This window comes from Lolium rigidum, chromosome 1 (assembly GCF_022539505.1).
Source record: "Lolium rigidum isolate FL_2022 chromosome 1, APGP_CSIRO_Lrig_0.1, whole genome shotgun sequence".
Lineage (NCBI taxonomy): Eukaryota > Viridiplantae > Streptophyta > Magnoliopsida > Poales > Poaceae > Lolium > Lolium rigidum.
The window spans coordinates 272,223,009-272,245,093 of record NC_061508.1 but is presented as its reverse complement, the minus strand read 5'-3'; the positions used below and the strand labels follow the sequence as shown (position 1 = coordinate 272,245,093).

At 43.7% G+C, this 22,085-nt stretch overlaps 2 protein-coding genes across 2 annotated transcripts; both read left to right on the top strand.

Moving 5' to 3' along the window:
• Positions 1-4,764: 4,764 nt before the first annotated feature.
• LOC124694340 (ent-kaurene oxidase 2-like) lies at positions 4,765-10,123 on the top strand. Its single transcript, XM_047227338.1, has 8 exons — positions 4,765-4,933; positions 7,448-7,608; positions 8,129-8,290; positions 8,401-8,541; positions 8,672-8,926; positions 9,024-9,182; positions 9,264-9,458; positions 9,584-10,123. Exons 1-8 carry the CDS (start codon positions 4,780-4,782, stop codon positions 9,902-9,904), a joined length of 1,548 nt encoding a protein of 515 aa, XP_047083294.1. The 5' UTR covers positions 4,765-4,779; the 3' UTR covers positions 9,905-10,123.
• Positions 10,124-17,061: 6,938 nt separating this feature from the next.
• On the top strand, positions 17,062-21,060 carry LOC124683712 (ent-kaurene oxidase 2-like). The gene is made up of 8 exons (XM_047218174.1): positions 17,062-17,215; positions 18,576-18,736; positions 19,216-19,377; positions 19,486-19,626; positions 19,747-20,001; positions 20,097-20,258; positions 20,343-20,537; positions 20,654-21,060. Exons 1-8 carry the CDS (start codon positions 17,062-17,064, stop codon positions 20,969-20,971), a joined length of 1,548 nt encoding a protein of 515 aa, XP_047074130.1. The 3' UTR covers positions 20,972-21,060.
• Positions 21,061-22,085: the final 1,025 nt, after the last annotated feature.

Sequence of the window (22,085 nt, the reverse complement as noted above, 5' to 3'; positions counted from 1 at the left end):
ACGTCTGGAGGTTCTATCGGGGCTGCAGTTCTGTTACTTGACTAATAAATCGGTAAGGTTATTTCCCCTATTAACAGTCAATTGACATATGTATTATTTCCGAAAGGATGACACTTGTTTACTGACATTCCTGGAAAATGATCATTTGCATGATATTCTCAAGATACGAAAATAATTTTGATAACATTTTTAAGAATTTAGCTGTTGTGTCATTGTGCAATACGATTTTTGCGAGTGTACAGTTAATTGATAGATGTGGAATTTCGCAAACAAGCACACTTGTTTGATGATACCATGAAAAAAATCACTTCCAAATGTATTTTTTTATTTTTTATTCTCAAATTCCAAAACTATTGTGGCGATTTCTTTCGATGTCTTTAGCAACCATACATAGAAATGTGTCTCGCAAGCATAATTATGTCTATGTAATACATATATAGCAATATGTTTCAAGCAAACATAGATTAAAAATATACACATATATATATAAAATTCTGAAAAAGTATAGATAGAAATAAATATGTCTCATTTCTAAAGTGAAGTATCAGTCCTTCTATGACAACGGGTCTTCCGTCTTAGCTGACGAGATCGAGCACTGGAGGCGAGTACCCCCAGTCCGATCGATGTCGGTGACACAGAGGAAGACCATACTCCAAGCCGGAAGGCGGTCATCTCCCAAGATTATTTCTTGTGGGATACCGCAATGTAGGCAATCGTTCCCCTCTGGATTTGCTCTCGGGGTCATAGTTCTGTTACTTGACTAATAATCTGACAAAGTTATGTCCCGAAGTTAACAGTCAATTGATAGATGTACCATTTCCAAAAGGATGGAACTTGTTTGATGACATTCCCTGAAAAAGATCACTTCGATGACATTCTCGGAATACGAAAATAATTCTGATAACCTCTTAAGAATTTAGTTTTTGTGCTGCTATGCAATACAAATTTTCTGATTTTACGGCCAACCGGAAGATGTGGCATTTCTGAAACAACCACACTTGTTTGATCACAACATGAAAACGATCACTTCGTGATGTATTTTTCTATTTTTTTCTTGAATTTCAAAACTACTGCAGAGATTTACTTCGATATCTCGAGCAACTGTAGATAGACATGTGTCTCGTACACAAAATTATGGCTTTGTCATACACTCATACATAGATAGCAATATGTCTCAGAAAATATAGATAAAAATATACGCATTCGTAGATAAAAGTCTGATACAAATATAGGTAGATATTCTTTTTTGTAGAGTGAAGTATCAGTCGTCTCTATGACAAGGGGTCCTTCCTCTCATCCGACGAGTTTGCCGAGCTCGAAAAGTCGAACACCATAGGTATTGATACCCTCTTCTAGAGGTTTGGTGGGGGCGGCAAAGGAACTCTAGATTATCATCAATCTTGAAGAACGCGTAAGGATTATCCAGGTTCGGGCCGTCCTGGGGCTAACAACCCTACTCCTGCCTAAATGTATTGATTCTTCGATGGTCGATTACATTGTGAACTCCTTGCCGATGATTCTGGCTAGGCATCCCCTCTTCTCTCCTTTAGTTGTGGTCCTCCTTTTATACTGCCAAGGCGATACCACAGTGGCCAACATAATACTTCTCTTTGAATCCCTATTATAAGCGACGATGGAAATGTTTTCCATTACACGACAAGAAGGGCAGCGGGCAGGCTGCACCGAGTGGACACCAGACGCTATCAGCCAAATTCTCTATCCACCTCATGTCCCATGTTTTGATCTTAGACTAGTCACAATGGGAATATCATAAGTAGTATCATGCATGTCATGGTGGCAAAAATCTGATGTGGCGTACCAATTAATGAGGTGAGAGATGGAAGTGGTATCATAATATGATACAGTATCATACCACGTAAAACTAGAAAACTTAGTGGCAAACACATCATATACATCAATTTGCATTGAGATTCTACAAAACATTAAATATGATGATACTATGATATTATCCTATGATACTATGCATTGTGAGGGTAGTATCATAAACTACATGATACTAGTGTATGATACTTCCCATTGTGACTAATCTTAGTCCCCGACCTGGCATGCTTTCTATTCCCGATGAGCTGGCCTTCCTCCTTCTTTGGGGATTCTCTACACTGGCCTACACGAAATAGCTTTGTCACAAGTGAAGCTGGGGAATTTCACTTTTTCCACGCTTTTCACTTTTGTGTGGTGGTCATGTGGCTAATGTCTAATTGTTAAAGTGAAGTGTGGCAAATGTGCAAAAATTCCAGTGGAGCCCACGAAATGAACGTGATGACTGGGTTCCTGCGATCAACAACAAGGTTGTTGCAGTACTTGTAGCAGCAAATATTATTTATATAAGTTTGTCCCTTTGAAGCTTTGAAAATGGCCATAAACACAACTCCGCAACAGCGTTGTCAGGCGCAGCTGCATTTGCACCCAAACCGTGGTTTGGAAATAGCCTATTCTATAAGTTACTAGAATGGTAATGATTTGAGAGAGCTTTAAAGTAACTAAGAGCAAAGTAAATAATGAAAGTAAACCTAAGCAAGAGAGTGTGTTTGTGATATGGTTGAGGGGTTCTCAAGGAGTATAGGTACCACCACTAGTATTGGTACTACTTATGATTACGATGAACTATTTCTTTTGATATGTTATGTGTGGAGAGAACTTCACAATAAGATGCGCTCAAAAAACTATCGGTCATAGCATCTCTAAATAACCACTGCGGCTAGCCTTCTGCAAACTGCATGTTGACCATCCAATTAAGGGTTTTTCCATGGTTATCAATATGAGCTTAGTGATTCTCCTTTTACCCCTCTTTCATATGTTAAAGTGTCGATAATGTAATGCCACTTCTCGTCGTACACTTTATCATACTTCAAAGGGTAGTTCCCTCTCTTATCCCGAAGGAAAATATTATGTGGTGCACTTCACACAACATCAAGGGAGAGAACTAACACATAATCATAGATCAAAGTTATAATTCATCCTTATTCCACATCATAATATTACTAGGGTTTCTTCATATCTCGCCAAGAACAAAGGAAGTACTCATACATGAAGGAGATCAACATCATGACAATACTATGGATTTAATATGAAGGTATAATTATATACAAGTGCAAATCCTAATAGAGTTTGGATTACAACCAAGTATACAAAGGGGATCCGTGGTGAAGACGATGATGATGATGATGATGATGATGATGATGATGATGATGATGATGATGATGATGATGATGGAGATCGATGCGTTTCCCTTCAAGAACCTAGTCTCCTCCTCCTCTTCTGTGTTGGTGGATATGGTGATGGAGCGGCGGCTATGGAGAGGCGGCGACGGAGTGATAGGGCTCTGCCCCTAGGGCGTTGATGAATGATGCCTCCTCCTAGGCTCCTCCGCACTTTATATAGGTGTTGGAGGTCTGTTTCGCGAACCGACGAAGCTCGGGGCTGAATATACACATCGGGCCTTCACAAATGTTGTTCTGTTTGACGAAACGAAGCCAACGGAGCCCAGTACGGATATCCGATGGACGGTACGGACGGGGTCTGCGTGCCCGATGGTTTCTAAACTTGGAGATGCTTTTGTATTTTGCTCGCCATTTTTTCATACGGACTCCGATTTAGATGTTCTTCAACTAGTTGGACTCGTACGGACGAGGGCTACAACACCATGGCCTTCAGAACTTAAATATAACGTGTTGAAATAAGATCACTTTTGGCTAAGTTTGGTGCTTGTAACTCTATCATATTGTATCCTCTTGGTACTTTTTGCCTCCATTTCTCCATAAAGGTCCATAACACCTACACGCAAGTCAAAGAAAAGGGAAACATAATAAAATCCTACTAAAAATATTAAATGTGCAAAGCTCGTACGAAAAAAATTAACAAAAACTCGTAAATATGCAAAATAGGCATGGTTATATCTAGATGGAACATGAAATGAGTGGCAATATGAGTAAATGTATGCTTAAAAACATTAGTAGAAAGTGTAAAACTTCGAGCTATCAGAATGTGCACGCGCGTAAGAGCAACTCTAGCCGACATTGCAAATTGGTCAAACCCGTAAATTTACATGCCAGTTTTGAGGATTTGGACGATTTTTTTAGCCAGATCAGACACCTTAAAATGGTTAAACCCGTAAAAAAATTACAGGTCAACCTACATACGAGCTCGCGACCTCCATAGTTGGAGTTCCAAAGGCGTGTTTGCAGGCTAACTTGTATACGGTGAACGCACTGGTAATTGGAAAAACTTCACCTCTCGCCACCACATTTCGCCTGAGTCTGACCAAATTTCGATAAAACTCCAGCACAATCCGGCCAAAGATTGGTAAAATCAGACGGTGCTCGTCGGAATCGGCCGCCGGTTGGGTTGGATTCGAGCAAGGCGGCGGAGCAGTTTGCGGTTCAAGGTATGTGTGCTAGAGTTGCTCTAAGCGTGCACACGGTCACCCGGCAAATAGCTCGTTTGCACTCTTTGGGAGGAGTCTAACTTTATTTTTTATTTAATTCCAAAAAAAAAAAAAATTCCAAAAAAAACTTTATTTTTTATTTTTTTGTGAATCAGGAGTCGATTCTTTATGCTTCGTATTGATATGCCTTGCGGCGGGCCCTTTGTCGCTTACCCCTCGTCTCTCGTCACTCGCCAGCACTAAAAAGCCGAAACAGAAGCACGCCGGCCGCACCGCCACTGCCCGTCTTCCCTCCTCGGCTCCCTCCACCCCACCCCTTGCTCCGCAGCCGGCACCAGCCAGCACGGCCGGAGGTCCCTCACGCGAGCAGACCGATGGATTTCCTGCTGACCATGCTCCCCGCGAGCGGCGGGGGCGCCGTGGCTGCGGCCGCCGCGGCCGTCGGCGGGCTGGCCGCGGCAGCCACGCTCGCCGGCAAGGCCGGCATCGTCGGGATTGGGCAAAAGGACCGCTCCAACGCGCCCCCAGGTGACGACCGTCTCACCTAATCTCCTAGAAATGCATGCACGCGTTCGGTCGATCTTGCCATGTTCTTGTTATTGCTCAGCTTCCTTTTTGGATGCTGTGGTATTTCGGTTTCAGTTCCCTTTCAAACCACAGGTTCTCTCCTTTTTCCCCCTCTGTTTGGAGCCCACCATCGATTCGGACCTATCACACCGAATAACTCGCCTTTTTTCAGATTTTATTACTTTGGATTGAGAAGACTCCTTCAAATCGTGTCCATTCCAAAACATCCTAAGCTGGCGGGGTGTAAAATATGCTGACCTTTTTTTTTAAAAAAATCTCGTCATCGTGACCAGCCACAGGCTTCAAATCAGATAAATCACGGAATCAGGTTATGCACATTGCATATGCATATACATGCTGCACAAGTTCAGAGGCGGCCATACCTGAGCTGTTAATTAAGCGATATTTTTTCTTTATCTTCTCCGATTTGTTTAGATAGAGTAGGTATTTATTAGGGGAAAACGAACCTAATCCGATTTGGAAAGCAATTATTCAATTGTTTTATAACTTTCTAAAACTATACCATACGTTGCAAGTCTGTAAAATTTCAAGATAGCACTCAGGTGTAACATTTCTAATGCTACTGTATTACCGAATATCGGTCTTGAAAAATTGTAGAGGCCTATGTACATAATATCACCCCCTCCAAATAAGTTACTCCCTCCATTTTTGTACATAAGGCCACCATGTATTTCGACGTACAACTTTGACTACTACTTATATTTTTTTGGGTCAAATTTCCGTCACCATCCATTGTGTTTTGAGATTCGGATAAAAAGAGGAGAGAGAAAATAATCTTTCCATCTACCATGTGTGCACGAATCTCGAGAAATAAATGGGCAGTGACGGAAACACCCACACCCATGCGTGGGTGTACAAAAGTATTTCCGTAAATTGTTACTCAAAGTTTTTGCCTCAAAATAGTTAGTGGCCTTATATATAAAAACAGAGGGAGTACTTTAGAATTAAAACTTTTCAAATCTTTACACGTGGTTTAGATGGATATCAATCGGAGGGGGTTGTTTCGAGCTGATATTTTCCCATCATGACCTATATTTAGATTGTGTATGCGTGCTATTTTTTTATTTGGAAATAACCTTCAAATACTTAATATTTTTTGTTTTGGTAAATTTCTGAATACCTGCTAGTTTTTTTCTTATATATTTTTTTTTACAAGTTTAGCCATTGTACATTAGACATATAATGTACTGTGGATAAGAACATGCCGACATGAAGAATCACGCGACCGCTTTTACTTTCCGCTATTCTAAGCAGCTCCTTTTCTGTTGCAATCCAAAGTCTATGTCCCTTTTGGTCCCCATACATGGGCACCGAGCAATCCGGTTGGCACTTTCACAAGGAAAAGTGCTTCATAAGCTCTCAAAAGGAAACCGAAACAAGTCACTGAAAGCAAGCATTGGGATGTTACTGTCAGAAAAGATTGCTTCACTTATTTTTCTACATTCTTGTAGAACAGGTATAGGAAATATAGCTATACCCCTGAGCTGCTCACGGTTGTGACATGCCAGTAGCTTTCTTAGAATAACACAAGAAAAGTATGCCGGAAGAAACAAATTAACATGTTTCTTCATTTCCACATGTATTTGTGCACGCACTTGACAGTCTTGAGTTTCCACGTGTAGTGCGATGGATAAGTTTATGCCCTTTGTGGAACGACAGAAATTCCATCTTTCCTATGGAAATTGCAATAACATGAATTTCAGCTAAATTCATTTGGGTTTCTTATGTTCCAACCTCCAAAAATGTCGGTGGAGTCTTGTTTGATCAAATATATACGTTAGAAAAACTACTAAGTTTATCTGGTGGGAAAGAATGAAATGGAATGCATCCCTGACTGATGACTGTCACAGTTTAGGCATCTTCCCGTAAAAAACATGCTACCTCTGTAACATGTTTGGTTTTCTCTCTTCTTAATGAAAGGCACAGCTCCTGCGGTTGCTCTTAAAAAAAAGACTGTCACAGTTTCTACAGCATCCTACTACTTACTATCGGCATAAAGGGTGTTGATTCTCGTATAGCAACTGCAAAAACAATGAGTCCAGATGTTCCTTTGTCTGTCACAGTAGATCTTCAAATCATGTTGATAGAACAATTCAGAAAATAGAAATTTGACAACTTATGTTCCCTGCTTTATGTCTGCACAATGCATGTTATGCATGTGAGCACAATTCAATCATTTAGTTTATATTAAGTTACAGGCAGCTACTGTGGATTTGAAAACAGGAACATTCTGAACATAACATGTTTTACCCCCATATATCGCAATATAAATAAGTTGTATATCGCAAATATGATGGCTGGATTTTTCTAGATACACGCTGACCTATTTGTGATCTGGGTTATTCTAGTGTTCACCAATTATCTCCTTTGATAATCTGAGCTTATTTAAGTCTCCTAAGAAAGAACAATAAAAGCATTACCTCGTCTGACACCAATTGTTTAATTTTCATGTAGCTGTTCCCGGTTTACCGCTTATTGGAAATCTACACCAGTTGAAAGAAAAGAAGCCCCATAAGACCTTTGCAAAATGGTCCGAAATTTATGGGCCAATATACACAATAAAGACTGGGGCTTCATCTGTAGCTGTGCTCAACTCAGCAGAAGTAGCCAAGGAGGTAATGCAGAAATCTTCATTTATCTTAAATTCACTTGACACTATTTTTGCTATTGTACTCCAGATGTCTTTTTTTGCGCATCTGGATTATTGTGGAAATTTAGCCTTTGTCTTCTGACTGATTTTTTAAATATTACCTAGTTCCTGTTTACTATGTATGCTTTTGTTGACATTATCATAGCAATTTTATCTATTAAGTTACAGTTTAATAATTCAAATCTAGCTAGAAGAGTTCTTTTTTCACCGTGAAATTTAAGCTTAACCTGATTCTTATTTCACCTATTTTTTTCTCATGTTGGAGATAAATAATGGATTCTAATGATTTCTCTCACAAATAAAAACCAGTTAAAACATGTTACGAACTCATCTCTTTTCCGCAAAAATTACCCAGCTAAGTTAAAAACTAGACCAGATTAATACACAAATTATGGATATAGTTCTTTCTGATATTGGCATTGGCAGAAACTTTCATGTTTGAATATAAAATTTACAAGAACATACATTATGTCCTATATTTGCAGGCAATGGTTGCGAAATTCTCATCCATATCTACTCGAAAGCTACCTAAAGCATTGTCAGTGCTGACTCGTGATAAAGCGATGGTTGCTACGAGTGACTACAATGACTTCCACAAAATGGTGAAGCGTTTAGTTATGGCTGGCATGTTGGGTTCTGCTGCTCAGGTACAAGTCTTAACATTTCCAAAATTACACAATTTAGTTGCCGCCTCCTGTATACGTTTACAGTTTCAATTTACTAATGTACCACAACAAAATCCTTGCAAAACATTTAGAAGCAATTTCGGGACACAAGAGACACGATGATGGATAACATGTTAAGCACTTTCCGTACACTGGTGACTGACGACCCACATTCTCCTCTAAACTTTAGAGAAGTATTCAAGGAAGAGCTGTTTCGCCTGTCCTTGATTCAGGTAAATCTACAAACATCATGATACGGTGTGCCCGTCCATAGTGTCATCAGTAGCACTTTCATGATTTGAACCAATCTTCAGATCATTCGTTTATTATTTGCAATACTGACAATGCACACTGTAATTTTAGAGCTTAGGTGAGGATGTGAATTCAGTCTATGTCGAGGAGTTTGGGAGGGAGGTATCAAAGGAAGAAATCTACCAGATCACTGTGGTCGACATGATGATGTGCGCAATTGAGGTTGATTGGAGGGATTTCTTCCCATACCTCAGTTGGGTTCCAAACAAGAGCTTCGAAACAACAGTTGTTACCACAGAATCCAGGCGAACCGCAGTGGTGCGAGCCTTGGTCAACCAGCAGAAGAAAAGAATTGAGCGCGGCGAGGTTGTCAGCTAAACATAGTTCGTTACTGTTTTATCTTGATCAGTTCTTGTCTGTGTTCATTAATCATCTTGACGAGATAAAATTGGTATATATGCAGGCAAAGGTATCCTATTTGGACTTTTTGGTAGCAGAGAACGTGCTGACAGACGAGCAATTGACGATGATGGTGTGGGAGGCAATCATCGAGGCTGCGGATACTACCTTGGTGACGTCAGAGTGGGCTATGTACGAGCTTGCCAAAAACCCAGAAATACAGGCAAGTTCCCTTCTCTCGCTCTACGGTGTGCATTTCTTGCGGGAACCAAACTGTTAACAGCAAAAAGCTTTGGCACAACAGGACCGACTGTACCAGGAGATCCAGCAGGTGTGCGGCGACGATACGGTCACGGAGGATCACCTGCGTCAGCTGCCGTACCTTAACGCTGTGTTCCACGAGACGCTGCGGAATCATTCCCCGGTACCGCTTGTGCCTCCGAGGTTCGTCCATGAGGACACCAAGCTGGCTGGCTACGACGTCCCAGCCGGAACAGAGGTAACTGAACCCTACAATGGCATGGACATCGCTACATGAACACTCATAATGACAACAAAAAAACTGAAGTTTTGGCCGCTGCGCACACGGATTTCTGAAATAGCTGCTTAACTTATTTGTGATAGATGATCATCAACCTGTACGGGTGCAACATGAACAAGAATGACTGGGAGGATCCCGAGGCGTGGAGGCCGGAGAGGTTCCTGGACGGGAGGTTCGACGAGGCGGACTTGTTCAAGACCATGGCGTTCGGCGGCGGGAGGAGGGTCTGCGCCGGCGCCCTGCAGGCGTCGACCATCTCGTGCACCGCCATCGCACGCTTCGTGCAGGAGTTCGCGTGGAGGCTGAAGGAGGGTGACGAGGACAACGTTACCACCATCCAGCTCACTAGCTTCAAGCTCCACCCGCTGCACGTGCACATCTCGCCGAGAGCAGCAACCAAGTGAAACGTTTGTATGTTGTGGTTTGGTAATGGAGTGGTGAGTGAGAAGAAGTGAAGAACTGGTTGTACTCTTGAGAAGAATAGTAGTATCAAAGAATAGTATACTAGTCGTGGGTTTGAATGAGTACTAAATAGTGTGAGAGCTCTTCACTTCTTTTGCTATTGGTCGTTGTCCTTCAGTAGTTTCTTTGCAGGTTTTAGCAAAAGTAAGAGTTGCTGACTATCCTTGCTACGGTGGCGGAGAAACACGAGTGTTTGACCATGAACATGAGTGTTTGACAACGAATGATTACACGATGTCAAGATGCACTTCTGCTCCGGTGCTCCTTTCTTGGCAAAACCGTGGGTGCATAAAAAAACAAGGACGCTCTAGATCTTCTCATACCTCTTCATAAGCAGGGGCACAATCACGAAATCTGATATGTACGTGCAATCATGTAGAGGCTCATAAGACCCGTGTTATCTTATACGGGCAAATCCCGTATGTATGGCGTACTTGTTGAAGGATAGAGGGGGGGAGAGATTGCGGAATATGTTGGATGTATTATTGAGCCTCATGGGCGAGTATATATAGGCGTACAGGGATCATCTTGGAGTGCAAGACAAGACACGAGAGTCCTATCTCTATCCTAGACTATCCGTTTATACGTACACGGAATATATCTCTAACACTCCCCCGCAGTCGTAGCGGGAGCGTCGTGAACAACATGAACGACGTGGACGGTCAGACTGGAGATAAACCGAAGTGGACCCCAGAAGCTGACACTCCCCCGCAGTCGTAGCGGGAGCGTCGTGGACGGAGTTGCGTCGCGGATGCTTGGACTGTAGAGGAAGCTGGTGAGGCGCAGGCGAGGTGGTAGCCCTTATGCCGATGTCAAGGGAGCCGAGAGCGTTGGGTGGTGCAACCTTGGTCAGGGTAGCCGCGCGAGGGGATGCCGTGGTCGATGTCGTCGTCGGGTGCCGGTGTCGAGGTAGACACACATGAAGCCGCAAGCGCATAGTGCGCGAGGAGAGTGACGGAGACGCGTCGAGGCAGTCGTGGAGATGGTTGATGCCGAAGTCGATGCAGTCTGAGCCGTCGAGGACGATGCGCTGCCCTAGTTTTGCCAGAACTAGGCGCACGTCGGGGACGAAGGCATACTCCGGTTTTGCCAGAACCGAGTACGCGAAGACGAAGTTGGCGACGCGGTCGAGGCAGTCGTAGAAGAGTCGATGCCGATGAAGACGTTTGTCGAAGCCGATGAAGACGAAGCGCCGATCCGAGCTTGCCAGGCCTGAGGACGCGTCGGGGATGAAGGCACGGGCCGGTGTTGCCAATACCGGGCGTGCGAGGGCAGGGACCATCATGGACCATGCGCTAGTGTCAGGGGGACCAGCAGAGGAGGCCTCCAGAGCGATGGCGAGACGCAGAGCGGCAAAGAGGGAGAGGTGCTGATGCAGTCCGCGGTTGTTGATGATGCTGGCGGCGAGGTCGTGGTGGACGGAGACGTAGCGGCAAAACCAGCGGTAGCCAGGAGTGGCCATGCTGGATGCCTAGAACGTAGAGGTGGTCGGCGAGGCCTGCGACGACCAGAAGTGGTCATGCAGGTTACCTGTGGAGGTGCGGCGGCGGTACTCGAAGTAGGCGAGGAAGAACCCGGCGGCTTGACGTAGACCTTGCGCTGACGGTGGCGTAGCGCGCCAAGGGAGGCGGCGCGGAGGTTGCCTGGGACGTCGGTGCGCGGTGATGGCGAAGTAGACTGCGTGCGGCGACGTCTCGGCTCGAGGGGCCGGCGTAGCTGCAGGTCGCGAGTCGATGCAGCGGCGGGAGGCCACCAGCGACGTACATGCCTGGAAGGCGCGTCAGAGGCTAGTGGCGTGGACCAAAGGCGACGGCGCTGCGGCCCGAAGGGGCGACGCAGCGGCAACCCGTAGCTCGATCAGTGGTAGGCGCGTGCTCGGGGACGTGCTTGGCGGAGACGTGCGCGCGGTCGGTTGATCAGACCGACGGCGGCGCTGTACGCACCATGGCGTGGACGACGTGCCGCAGATTGGAGTCGTTGGCGACGTTGTCGGTGATGTCCCGGGCGATGACGGCGAAGACGGACCGGCGATGGAGACCACGCGGGCGAGACAGCCTGCTGCGTCGCACGTAGGCGTCCCGTGTGTGACGCGTGCGGCCGTGCCGCGCGGTTGATGAAGATGGCCGGTATAGATCGATGCCGTTGTCGGAGTAGAGGCGCGCGGTGACGGCGGCGGTGGGCGACTCAATCCGATCTATGATCGGTAAACCAAAAGAAACCCCGGTCGAGCGACCGGCGGAGCAAAAAGAAAACCAATCTACGGATTGGAAAAAAAAAGGACTCGAGGGCAGCGGATCAACGGATCGGCGGACGAACCCTCATACGGGTTGCGCGGCCCCCGGAGTAGATCATGGAGATCGACCTCCCCGGGGGCGGCGCGGCGCGGAAGCTTGGGCGGCGGCTAGGTTAGGATCGGCGCCGCTCTGATACCATGTTGAAGGATAGAGGGGGGGAGAGATTGCGGAATATGTTGGATGTATTATTGAGCCTCATGGGCGAGTATATATAGGCGTACAGGGATCATCTTGGAGTGCAAGACAAGACACGAGAGTCCTATCTCTATCCTAGACTATCCGTTTATACGTACACGGAATATATCTCTAACAGTACTGATACCGTCACACGTACGTGCGTGATGCAATGTTTACCGAAAAGACACCACATATAAAAAAGGTATAGATATCGTATCTATACAGACGGGTATACATAAATTGGATATGAGTTTCAGAGAACCAAACGTAGAAAAAAAAACCCAAGTACGAAAGTAAAGTTGCGCTAATTAATTGGTGCTTACTAGTTTGACGATATTTTTATTATCTTTCTTTCTTATATCCGGGGGGGAGTGGATTGAGGATAGAGGTTTTTGATATTAAGAATAAGTGTCTACTAAGTATAAGTGACTATTTAAATTACTTAATGAAGAAAGGGTGTGGCAGAAGCTGCTGCAAAATAAATATTTTGAGTACCAAAACTTCGTTTCAGGTTCAAGCTAAGCCTAGTCATTCTCCCTTTTATGCAAGAAATTAATGAGTGTAAATGATGAGTTCTTTTGGCATGGTTCATTTGTCATCGGTAATGAACATAAAATTAGATTATGGAAGGATTCTTGGCTAGGACGACAACCATTATATGTCCAATATCCATCTTTATTTAGCATAGCAAGTCAGAAATATGTGACTATCGCTGAGCTTATGAATACAATGCTATTAAATATTAGTTTTTCTTGGGTGTTGTCTCACGATAAATGGACGGTGTGGGTACATTTGGTAGATTTCATTAGGGTTTAGTTACCTGATGAGTCGGATAGATTCACTTGGCATCTCATGGCTTTAGGAGTTCTCTCTGTGAAATCTTTATATACCGAATTCATGAATGACCATACTATATTTCTGAGGAAATACATATGACAGCTAAAAGTGTTGATGCATGTAAAATGTATACATGAACTCTGTACTTTATTGACACATATTCTCACATATTTGCAACATATATGATGTTATATCCATATTTTAAATTGATTTATGGAGATTTACCAATGATTCCCTTTATTTGGAGGAACTTTAGGGGATCTATTCGGAGTCAATTTGAGCTAGAAATTCGGGGACATCAATATTTCATCAGGAGAAGTATCTGTAGCACTTGGATCTCATGAGAGGGGTCATGAGGCCCAAAAGAGCATGGGTGGTGCGCCCAGCAAGGAGGCACCTGGTCTATTTTCTTCCTCGACCGTCCGTTTCGTCTGATTCTTTCTCCTACAGACTCCGTTTGACCTTAAAACTATATATGTGAGCCCCAAATGTTTTCTCGAAGAGAGAGCCATCGTGAGACAAATACACCAAAACAGAGGTTGCAGCATCGAAAATTGGAGGGGGAAACTCCGCCGGAGCCACCGTCGGAGGGATATCCACCTTCTCCAATGTCTACCACATCAACACCATGATGAAGAGGGAGTAGTCCACCCTTGGACTATGGGTTTGTGGCAGTAGCTTGATCTATTTTACTCTTGTTCTTCATAGATCTTAGTACCATATGAGCTGCCCAACATGATTATAGTCATATATGTAATTCCTATGTGGTGGATCTTATTCTATGATATTGATATATGGGATTATAATCTATTATGTGTGAGATGTATTGATAGATGCATATTATGTACCCCGTTCTTAAGTCCTAGTTTTGATTCAACTTGTATGCAAGAACATGTGTGAGGAGATGTGTGTATTAGTTGGAGTGGCATTGTTATAGTGATTTAGTTGTGACGCAAAATTCATGATTTATTGTGGTTTTTACCATTACTTTGATGCCTCACTAGAGATAAATTTAATACGTGTGCTATGTTTATCATGTGAAAACTGTGGTATTCTTGTTTAGTCAAGGTAACATATTTGATATTCAAACATCATGTCAAAATACTTAAAGATATGCTCTGTTAAGTCTTAATACAAGTGATATGTGTTGCATCATCTCTATGTTAGGACGTGATACCCATATGAATGGTTTTATCAAACACATATTTGAAATTTCTTGTGGAGCATAAGAGATATGTGTTGCATCATCTCTATGTTAGAACGTGATGTTCATATGAATGCTTATCAAACACACATTTGAAGTTTCATTACTATTATGCCATTGATGAATTGTTATTGTTCACTACAACTTAATTAAAAAGAGAGTAGACAAGTGACAATTTTAATCATAAAAACACCTTTCCAACACTTTTATAGCACTTTATATTTTCAGTTATTATTAAATCTGATTTTTTTCTTTGCTTAGTGACACACAAAACACAAAAATAATTATCCCATTACTATTTCTATCTAGTTTGCCTATTTTATTTCCTTTGCATTACTTTACAGCCATCTTTTATTTAATATTACTAATACTTAACATTTAGTAATACTTTTGACAACCATGCGGTGGAGTTGGGGACACAAGTCAAAACTTTATTTTGCAGAATTGATTGAATAAGAAAAGTAGGAGATAACTCTTTCATCATTCCCTGAGAGTTATATATAAACCCTCGAGTCACCCTTGTGGGGAAAGCTTCTCTTGCTACGACACTTTGTGCTTGGAGTCCCAACATTTGGGAATATACATGAGGCTCATCAAGTGCCACTTAAGATTAGAATTTTTATGTGGTTCTTAAATAAATAAAAGTGCTGCTCACTGAATATAACCTTGCAAAAATAAATCGGACATATTCTAAAAAATGTTTTTTATGTAACACTGAAGAAGAATCAGCGGAACATATTTTTATTAAATGCCCCTTTGCCAAGTTGATTTGAAGAGTACTTCAATTTACATTTAACTAGCAGAAGTGCAGGGCCGAGGAGGTGGGGCACTCGTGGTGGACGTACTAGAGCGGCGACGTCCAAGAACACGGCCATGCCGGATCTTAAGTCGCCGGTGCATCGGTTCTCTCCGCGCTCGCCAAGCTTTTCGACCGTAAATCGGAACACATCGGCGTCGAGGTACTAGATCAGTTCATCCGCTTGCCGCCGTCCCCCTACGCGCGGTGTTCAAGTAAAATACTTCATGCTCATCACTGAATCATACCATCAAACCAACTGTAATGCTCAGATGAGCAGGTTCATGAGTTAGAGCACCAGAACCAGCCACAACAACACTGGCACTTGCAAATTTGCAATAATAGCAATCTACAGTTAAGCCATTAAAGCATACATGATCACACATGAGTGTCAGGCAAGCATAGAAACAAGACAGAGGCACAGGGAAGAACCTAGCAAGAATAGTAAGCACTGGAATGGCCAGGGCAACAATGGCCAAGGCCAGTAGAGGCAGTGGCTTGAACAGCATGAGCAGCACAGCAGCACAGCAACACAAGCAGCACAGCAGTACAGCAACACGAGCAGAACAGCAGCAGCATCACGGCATGGCCGCACCACTATGAGGCACGGCAAGCCAGTGACCAAGCTAGACGAAGAAGAGGAGGAGAAGAAGGAGATCAGGTAGAAGAAGTGTAGGCGGCGCACATACCTGGAGCAGCAGCACCACAGCGTGCCATGGCGGCACGGCGGCACGGACCGGCCACGGCAGCACCAAGCCGCGGCCAAGCCAGGCGGTCGCCGAGGCGCAGGGCTCCAGCGCAACCACGGCGGGGCACACGGCCACGCCGCGGCGCCAGGATCGACGGCAGCGACGAGGTGGCCGCGGAAACCCTCGGCCATGTCGCAGAGGTGGTTAATTGGTTACATGGAACTGAAAAAAGACAGTCTAGGATACATCTAGGCTTGTGCTTTACTTTAGGTATTTTGGAATTGTTGAAATAAGATTGTTTTTACACAGCGAGAGGTGTTTTCTTTTTACAGGTTATTTAAAAGGCTATCTACTGGATCCAAATGTGGTCTTGAGGATCAGTGGGTATAATAGAGTATTGATGCACTCGCTTGATGGCGGTCGTATGGGCCATCTTCAGCCGGGATGGATATGGATGACAGGGTACTAATATAATCCAAAATGCATAGACATATCATGTATCTTTTATTTCGTTGGTTGATCCATGTAGCTATTTTATGTGATCCTTGAGTTTGCAATTCTTTGAGAACGAAAACTTGATTTTATAAATGGTTCATAAGTTATTGTCGCTTACCAATGGTGATGCTCATGTTTTAGCTCACTCTCGGAGCTTTGCTGTACTTTATCTTTATATGTTGTCCCGGATTGCATACAGAAAGTACTTTGTAGTGATGTTAAGTAATCAATAAAGTGTTGTTGTTCTCTAAACAAAGATACAACCAATCGAACCGAGATAATCTTGGTCAACCGAGAGCTGTCCATGTGTTCAATACAATCATCATTTTTCATTTTCTGGCAAAATAAAAGATGCTCCTGCCCTGGTGTGCTGCCGGTGCGAAGAGTTGTCTTTTGGCAGTTTGCAGAGTTGTAGTTTTTTTTTCTTCACACGTGGTTTGGAAGTCCATCGGCTGATATCTCACGTGGTTTGGTTGTTCTACAAATCGAAACTCCTCCTCGTCGACAGCACTAATAAGCCGAGCAGGCGAGCACGCAGGCCGCACCACCACGTACTGCCTGCATTTCCTCCTCCCACCCCCCTGCTCCACACCCGAGCTGCACACCAATGGAGTTCTTGCTGACTGCGATCCCCGGCGGCGGCGGGGGCGCTGTGGCCGCCGCGGCCGCGGCTGTCGGCACGGTGGCAGCGGCCGCCGCGCTCGCCGAGAAGTCTGGCATCGTCGGGGTGGGACACAAGGGCCGCTCCAACGCGCCACCAGGTGACCAACAGCTCAACTGACTCCCGGCGATCATGTTCTCTTCTTCTTGTTTGCGCTGCGCCTTTCTTGGCCGCTATGGTTTCGATCAGCGCTCTTTGTTTATATTTTGTAACCGTTGGCGGGTTCCTCTCTCTGGGTTTTAAACATATGGCAGTTTCGGTTTGAACATTATGTTCCCTTTTTTAAAACTACACCCACATGTACTGATCTCCTGATCAAAGACAATACACTATCAAAACATTTCTAACGGATTGCTTAGTGAATATGTCTACTAGTATAAAGAAAATAAAGAAGAACTTCAGTATAAGCATTAATGCACACACGTAGCAATCGTACACGGGTATGCAATCCTTAGAATGTTCTGTTTTGAGACCTAATAAGTCCGCGCACGTTTCGTCAGAGGAGACACACACTCTACAGTATTTGATCTGATCCATATAATATGGCGGCGACCTGAACGACGACCGAGACCAAGTGGTGAGAGTTCCTTGTTGACTCTCCCGTGCTACTCACCAGTCACCATCGTCGTCGTCGTCGTCGTCGTCGTGCTGGATGGGCTTTTCCTCACTGACTCATATTCCTCTGCCCGTGGCCTTGGTCCGCTTACCCCAGGCCCCCAGCCTTTCCGGCCTTTCCTCCTCCCGTGACACCAGCCGACACGGCCGCATGGAGTTTCTGCTGATCGCGCTCCCCCCGAGCGGCGGGGGCGTGGTGGATGTGGGCGCCGCTCGCCGGAGGCAAGGCCGGCATCACCGGGATGGGGCACGAGGACCGCTCTAGCGTGCCCCAGGTGAACCATCATCTCGCCGGATCTCGTCAGAACACACGCGCGCGCGCAGACCTGTGCTCGGCCGGCCGTGCGACATGCCCTTGTTATTGCTCTGCTTCCTTTTTTGGATGCTGTGATCTCAGCCCATACTTGGGCTCTTAATGGCATTTTCCCCTATACATTGCTGATCAAACCCACTTCGGAAAATACCTATTTGGCAACTTATGCTCCCTATTTTCTGGCTGCACGACGGCTTTAAGTTTATGCATAGGAGCACAAACCAATTATTTGGTTTATACTAGCAAGCTGCAGCTACTGTGGATCTGAAAACAGGAATGTCCTGAACAGAAGTTGTTTTGCCGCCGTATATTGCAGTAGACAATAATTTTAATAATTTGCATATCATAAATATGATGGTTGTACCTTTCTAGATACATGCATGCTGAGCTAATTGTGATCTTGATTATTCTAGTGTTCCACAGTTGCCTCCTTTCCATAATCTGAGCTTATTTAAGTCTCCTAATAATATAAGTATAAAGAGAGAAAAATAGCATTACCTCTTCTGACACCACTTGGTTAATTGTCATGCAGCTGTCCCTGGTTTACCGATTATTGGAAATCTCCACCAGTTGAAAGAAAGGAAGCCCCATAAGACTTTTTCAAAATGGTCTGAAACTTACGGGCCGATATACACTATAAAGACCGGGTCTTCCTCTGTAGCTGTGCTCAACTCAAGAGAAGTAGCCAAGGAGGTAATATAGAAATTTTATATCTCACTTCTGTTAAATTAACTTGATAATATATTTCTATGTTGTAATGAATTTTTTTTTTCACATTTGGATTATTCTGGAAATTAAGTCTTTTAGTCTTCTGGCTATGTTCTTTTTTTGTAATATTACCTGTTTCATGTTAAGTATGTATGCTTTTGTTGACCGTATCTTATTAATTGTTTCCTTTAAACTGTAATTTAATAATTCAAATCTAGGTACAGTAGTTCTTTTTTTTCAAAGCAGAAGTCGAAGTTTAACATGATTATTATTTTTATTTATACTTTTCTCATCACGGATTCTATTAATTTCTATTACAAATAAAAAAATAATTGAAGCATATAGATCTTATTGGTATTGGCTGCTGCTGCAGAACAGAGAAATGATAGCAGCATTGTAAAACAAATGTCAAACTTGACTATAAATTTACAAGAACATATATCTTACCCTGTATTTACGTACAGGCAATGGTTACGAAATTCTCATCCATATCCACTCGAAAGCTACCTACAGCAATTTCAGTGCTGACTCATGATAAGTCGATGGTTGCTGTGAGTGACTACAATGACTTCCACAAGATGGTGAAACGTTTAATTATGGCGGGCATGTTGGGTGTTTCTGCTCAGGTACAAGTCTTAACACTTCCGAAGTTACACAGTTTAGTTGCTACCTCTTGGATATGTTTAGGCTTTCGGTTAACTAATGGACCACAATAAAATGCTTACAAAATATAGAGAAAATTTCGGGAGACAAGAGACACGATGATGAATAATTTGTTAAGCACTCTCCGTGCGCTGGTGAATGATGACCCACATTCTCCTCTGAACTTCAGAGAAGTTTTCAAGGACGAGTTGTTCCGCCTGTCCTTGATCGAGGTAAGTCTACAAACGTCATGATATGGTGTGCTCATCCATATATCACTTTCTTGATCTGAATCAAACTTCAGATGCTTCGTTTAGTATTTGCCATACTGATTGTGCACACTGCAATTACAGAGCATAGGTGAGGATGTGAGTTCAGTTTACGTCGAGGAGTTTGGGAGGGAGGTATCAAAGGAGGAAATATACCAGGCAACTGTAGTTGACATGATGATGTGCGCAATTGAGGTTGATTGGAGGGATTTCTTCCCATACTTCAGCTGGGTTCCAAACAAGAGCTTCGAAGAAAGAGTTTTTACCGCAGAATCTAGGCGAACAGCGATGGTGCTAGCCTTGGTCCGTCAACAGAAGAAAAGAATTGAGCACGGCGAGGTAGTACATTTGCATATCGGGTGTATCTGTTTTATTTTGATACACTCTTCTGTGTGTTCATTGATCATCTTGAAGTAATACATTGTGATATGCAGGCAAAGCTATCCTATTTGGACTTGATGCTATCGGAGAACGGCGACCTCACAGACGACCAATTGATGATGCTGGTGTGGGAGGCACTCATCGAGTCTACAGATACGACATTGGTGACGACAGAGTGGGCTATGTATGAGCTTGCCAAAAACCCAGAAATACAGGCAAGTTTTCTACTCTTCGGTGGTGATATACTGTTCTCTAGCCGGAACCAAAACTCTTAACAAAACGTATCCTTGGCACGCCAGAATCGACTCTATCAGGAGATCCAACAGGTGTGCGGTGACAAGACGGTCACCGAGGATGACCTTCGTCGGTTGCCCTTCCTGAACGCCGTGTTCAACGAGACGCTGAGGTATTATTCTCCCGTCCCACTGGTGCCTCCAAGGTTCGTCCATGAGACCACCGAGCTGGGTGGCTACGAAGTCCCTGCCGGAACACAGGTAATTGACCAAAGCAATTAATGACATGGAGATAGATTAACACACTTGAATTGGACCATAAAGTTTGACTGCTTAAAATTTATTTCTGAAAACAGCTGCTTAATTTATGGTGCTAGATGTTCATCAACCTGTATGGGTGTAACATGAACAAGAAGGACTGGGAGGAACCCGAGCAGTGGAGGCCGGAGAGGTTCCTGGACGGGAGTTTCAGTGACGTGGACTTGTTCAAGACCATGGCGTTCGGCGGCGGGAAGAGGGTCTGCTCTGGGGCTATGCAGGCGACCAACATCTCGTGTACCGCCATCGCGCGCTTGGTGCAGGAATTCGCCTGGAGGCTGAAGGAGGGCGATGAGAACAATGTGGAGACCATCAGCCTCACAAGCTTCAAGCTCCACCCGCTGCATGTGCATGTCTCGCCGAGAGCAACGAAGTGAAGTGTTGTTATTTTTTTATTTTTTGGTGAAAAGTCCACCCATCTATTGATAATCATTAACAGTAGTACAAAGAATTTTAAATATAATAAAATTACAATTAGGTCCTTCGACCACTTGCATTTGTGTGCTCTCATCACCTGCATTGTGTGCTATTTCTTCTATGATCACTTGCATTGTGTGATCTGCTCACTGGTGTTAGTCTACGGCAAGGAACTGAAGCCAGAATGAGACACTTACTGTTACTCTTGGCGCTGTTTGTAAACTAGTTGTGTTAATTATGTAGTTCAATTATTAGTTGTTGAGATGAGCATGTGTGCCACTGGCATGGTAACCTCGCCACTTTGGAAATAGGTGGTATGGTAACCTCATCACTTTTGAAATAGGAGAGCGGATCTGATTGTGTGTGCCACTGATTATAACTTCCAGGCAACCAAACAATACTGCTTTTGCATCTGTCGAGTCTGAGAACGAAAAGTCCATGCAACCAAACTAGTTTCACCTATGTTGTCAATGATACAATGTAGGGGGCCAAACGAGCTGCACAACATGGCCTAGAGGTTATATCGGTTAGCTAAGCTAATATAAGACGATGCAAAAGATGAGTCCATCTATCCCACTTATTACCATTCAATTTCAAAGTTCGCCTAATACCTATATTTAAAGAGGCTGAACCGAAAACATTTGATACCATAACATTTTTATGATGCACTATAACATAAAGCGTCGGGTGGGTACTCTTCAGCAAGAGACTTGTATCCCAACCAAACATCCTCCCAAAACCCCTCTCACAAAGAACTCCTCTTTACATTCATTAAGCACTTCCAAAAAGGTGAATCAACCTAAGATAGTGTTTTAGAGTGCAAATATATTTTTTATGCAGCAGCTCTTGCCACATACCATTTTCGCTAATGAGTTTAAATAATCACTTGCTAAGTAAACTATTGTTTTCAACTCTAAAACCTCCACTCCTAACCCCATTGATCTTTTGGTCTACAAATATTATTCCACTTGGTCAACCAGTATTTTTTTATGCTCATCACTTTGCCAAAAGAAACTTGAACTAAAAAAATCTGACCACTTCCGAACTCCTTTCGATATCTCGAGGAAAGAAAAC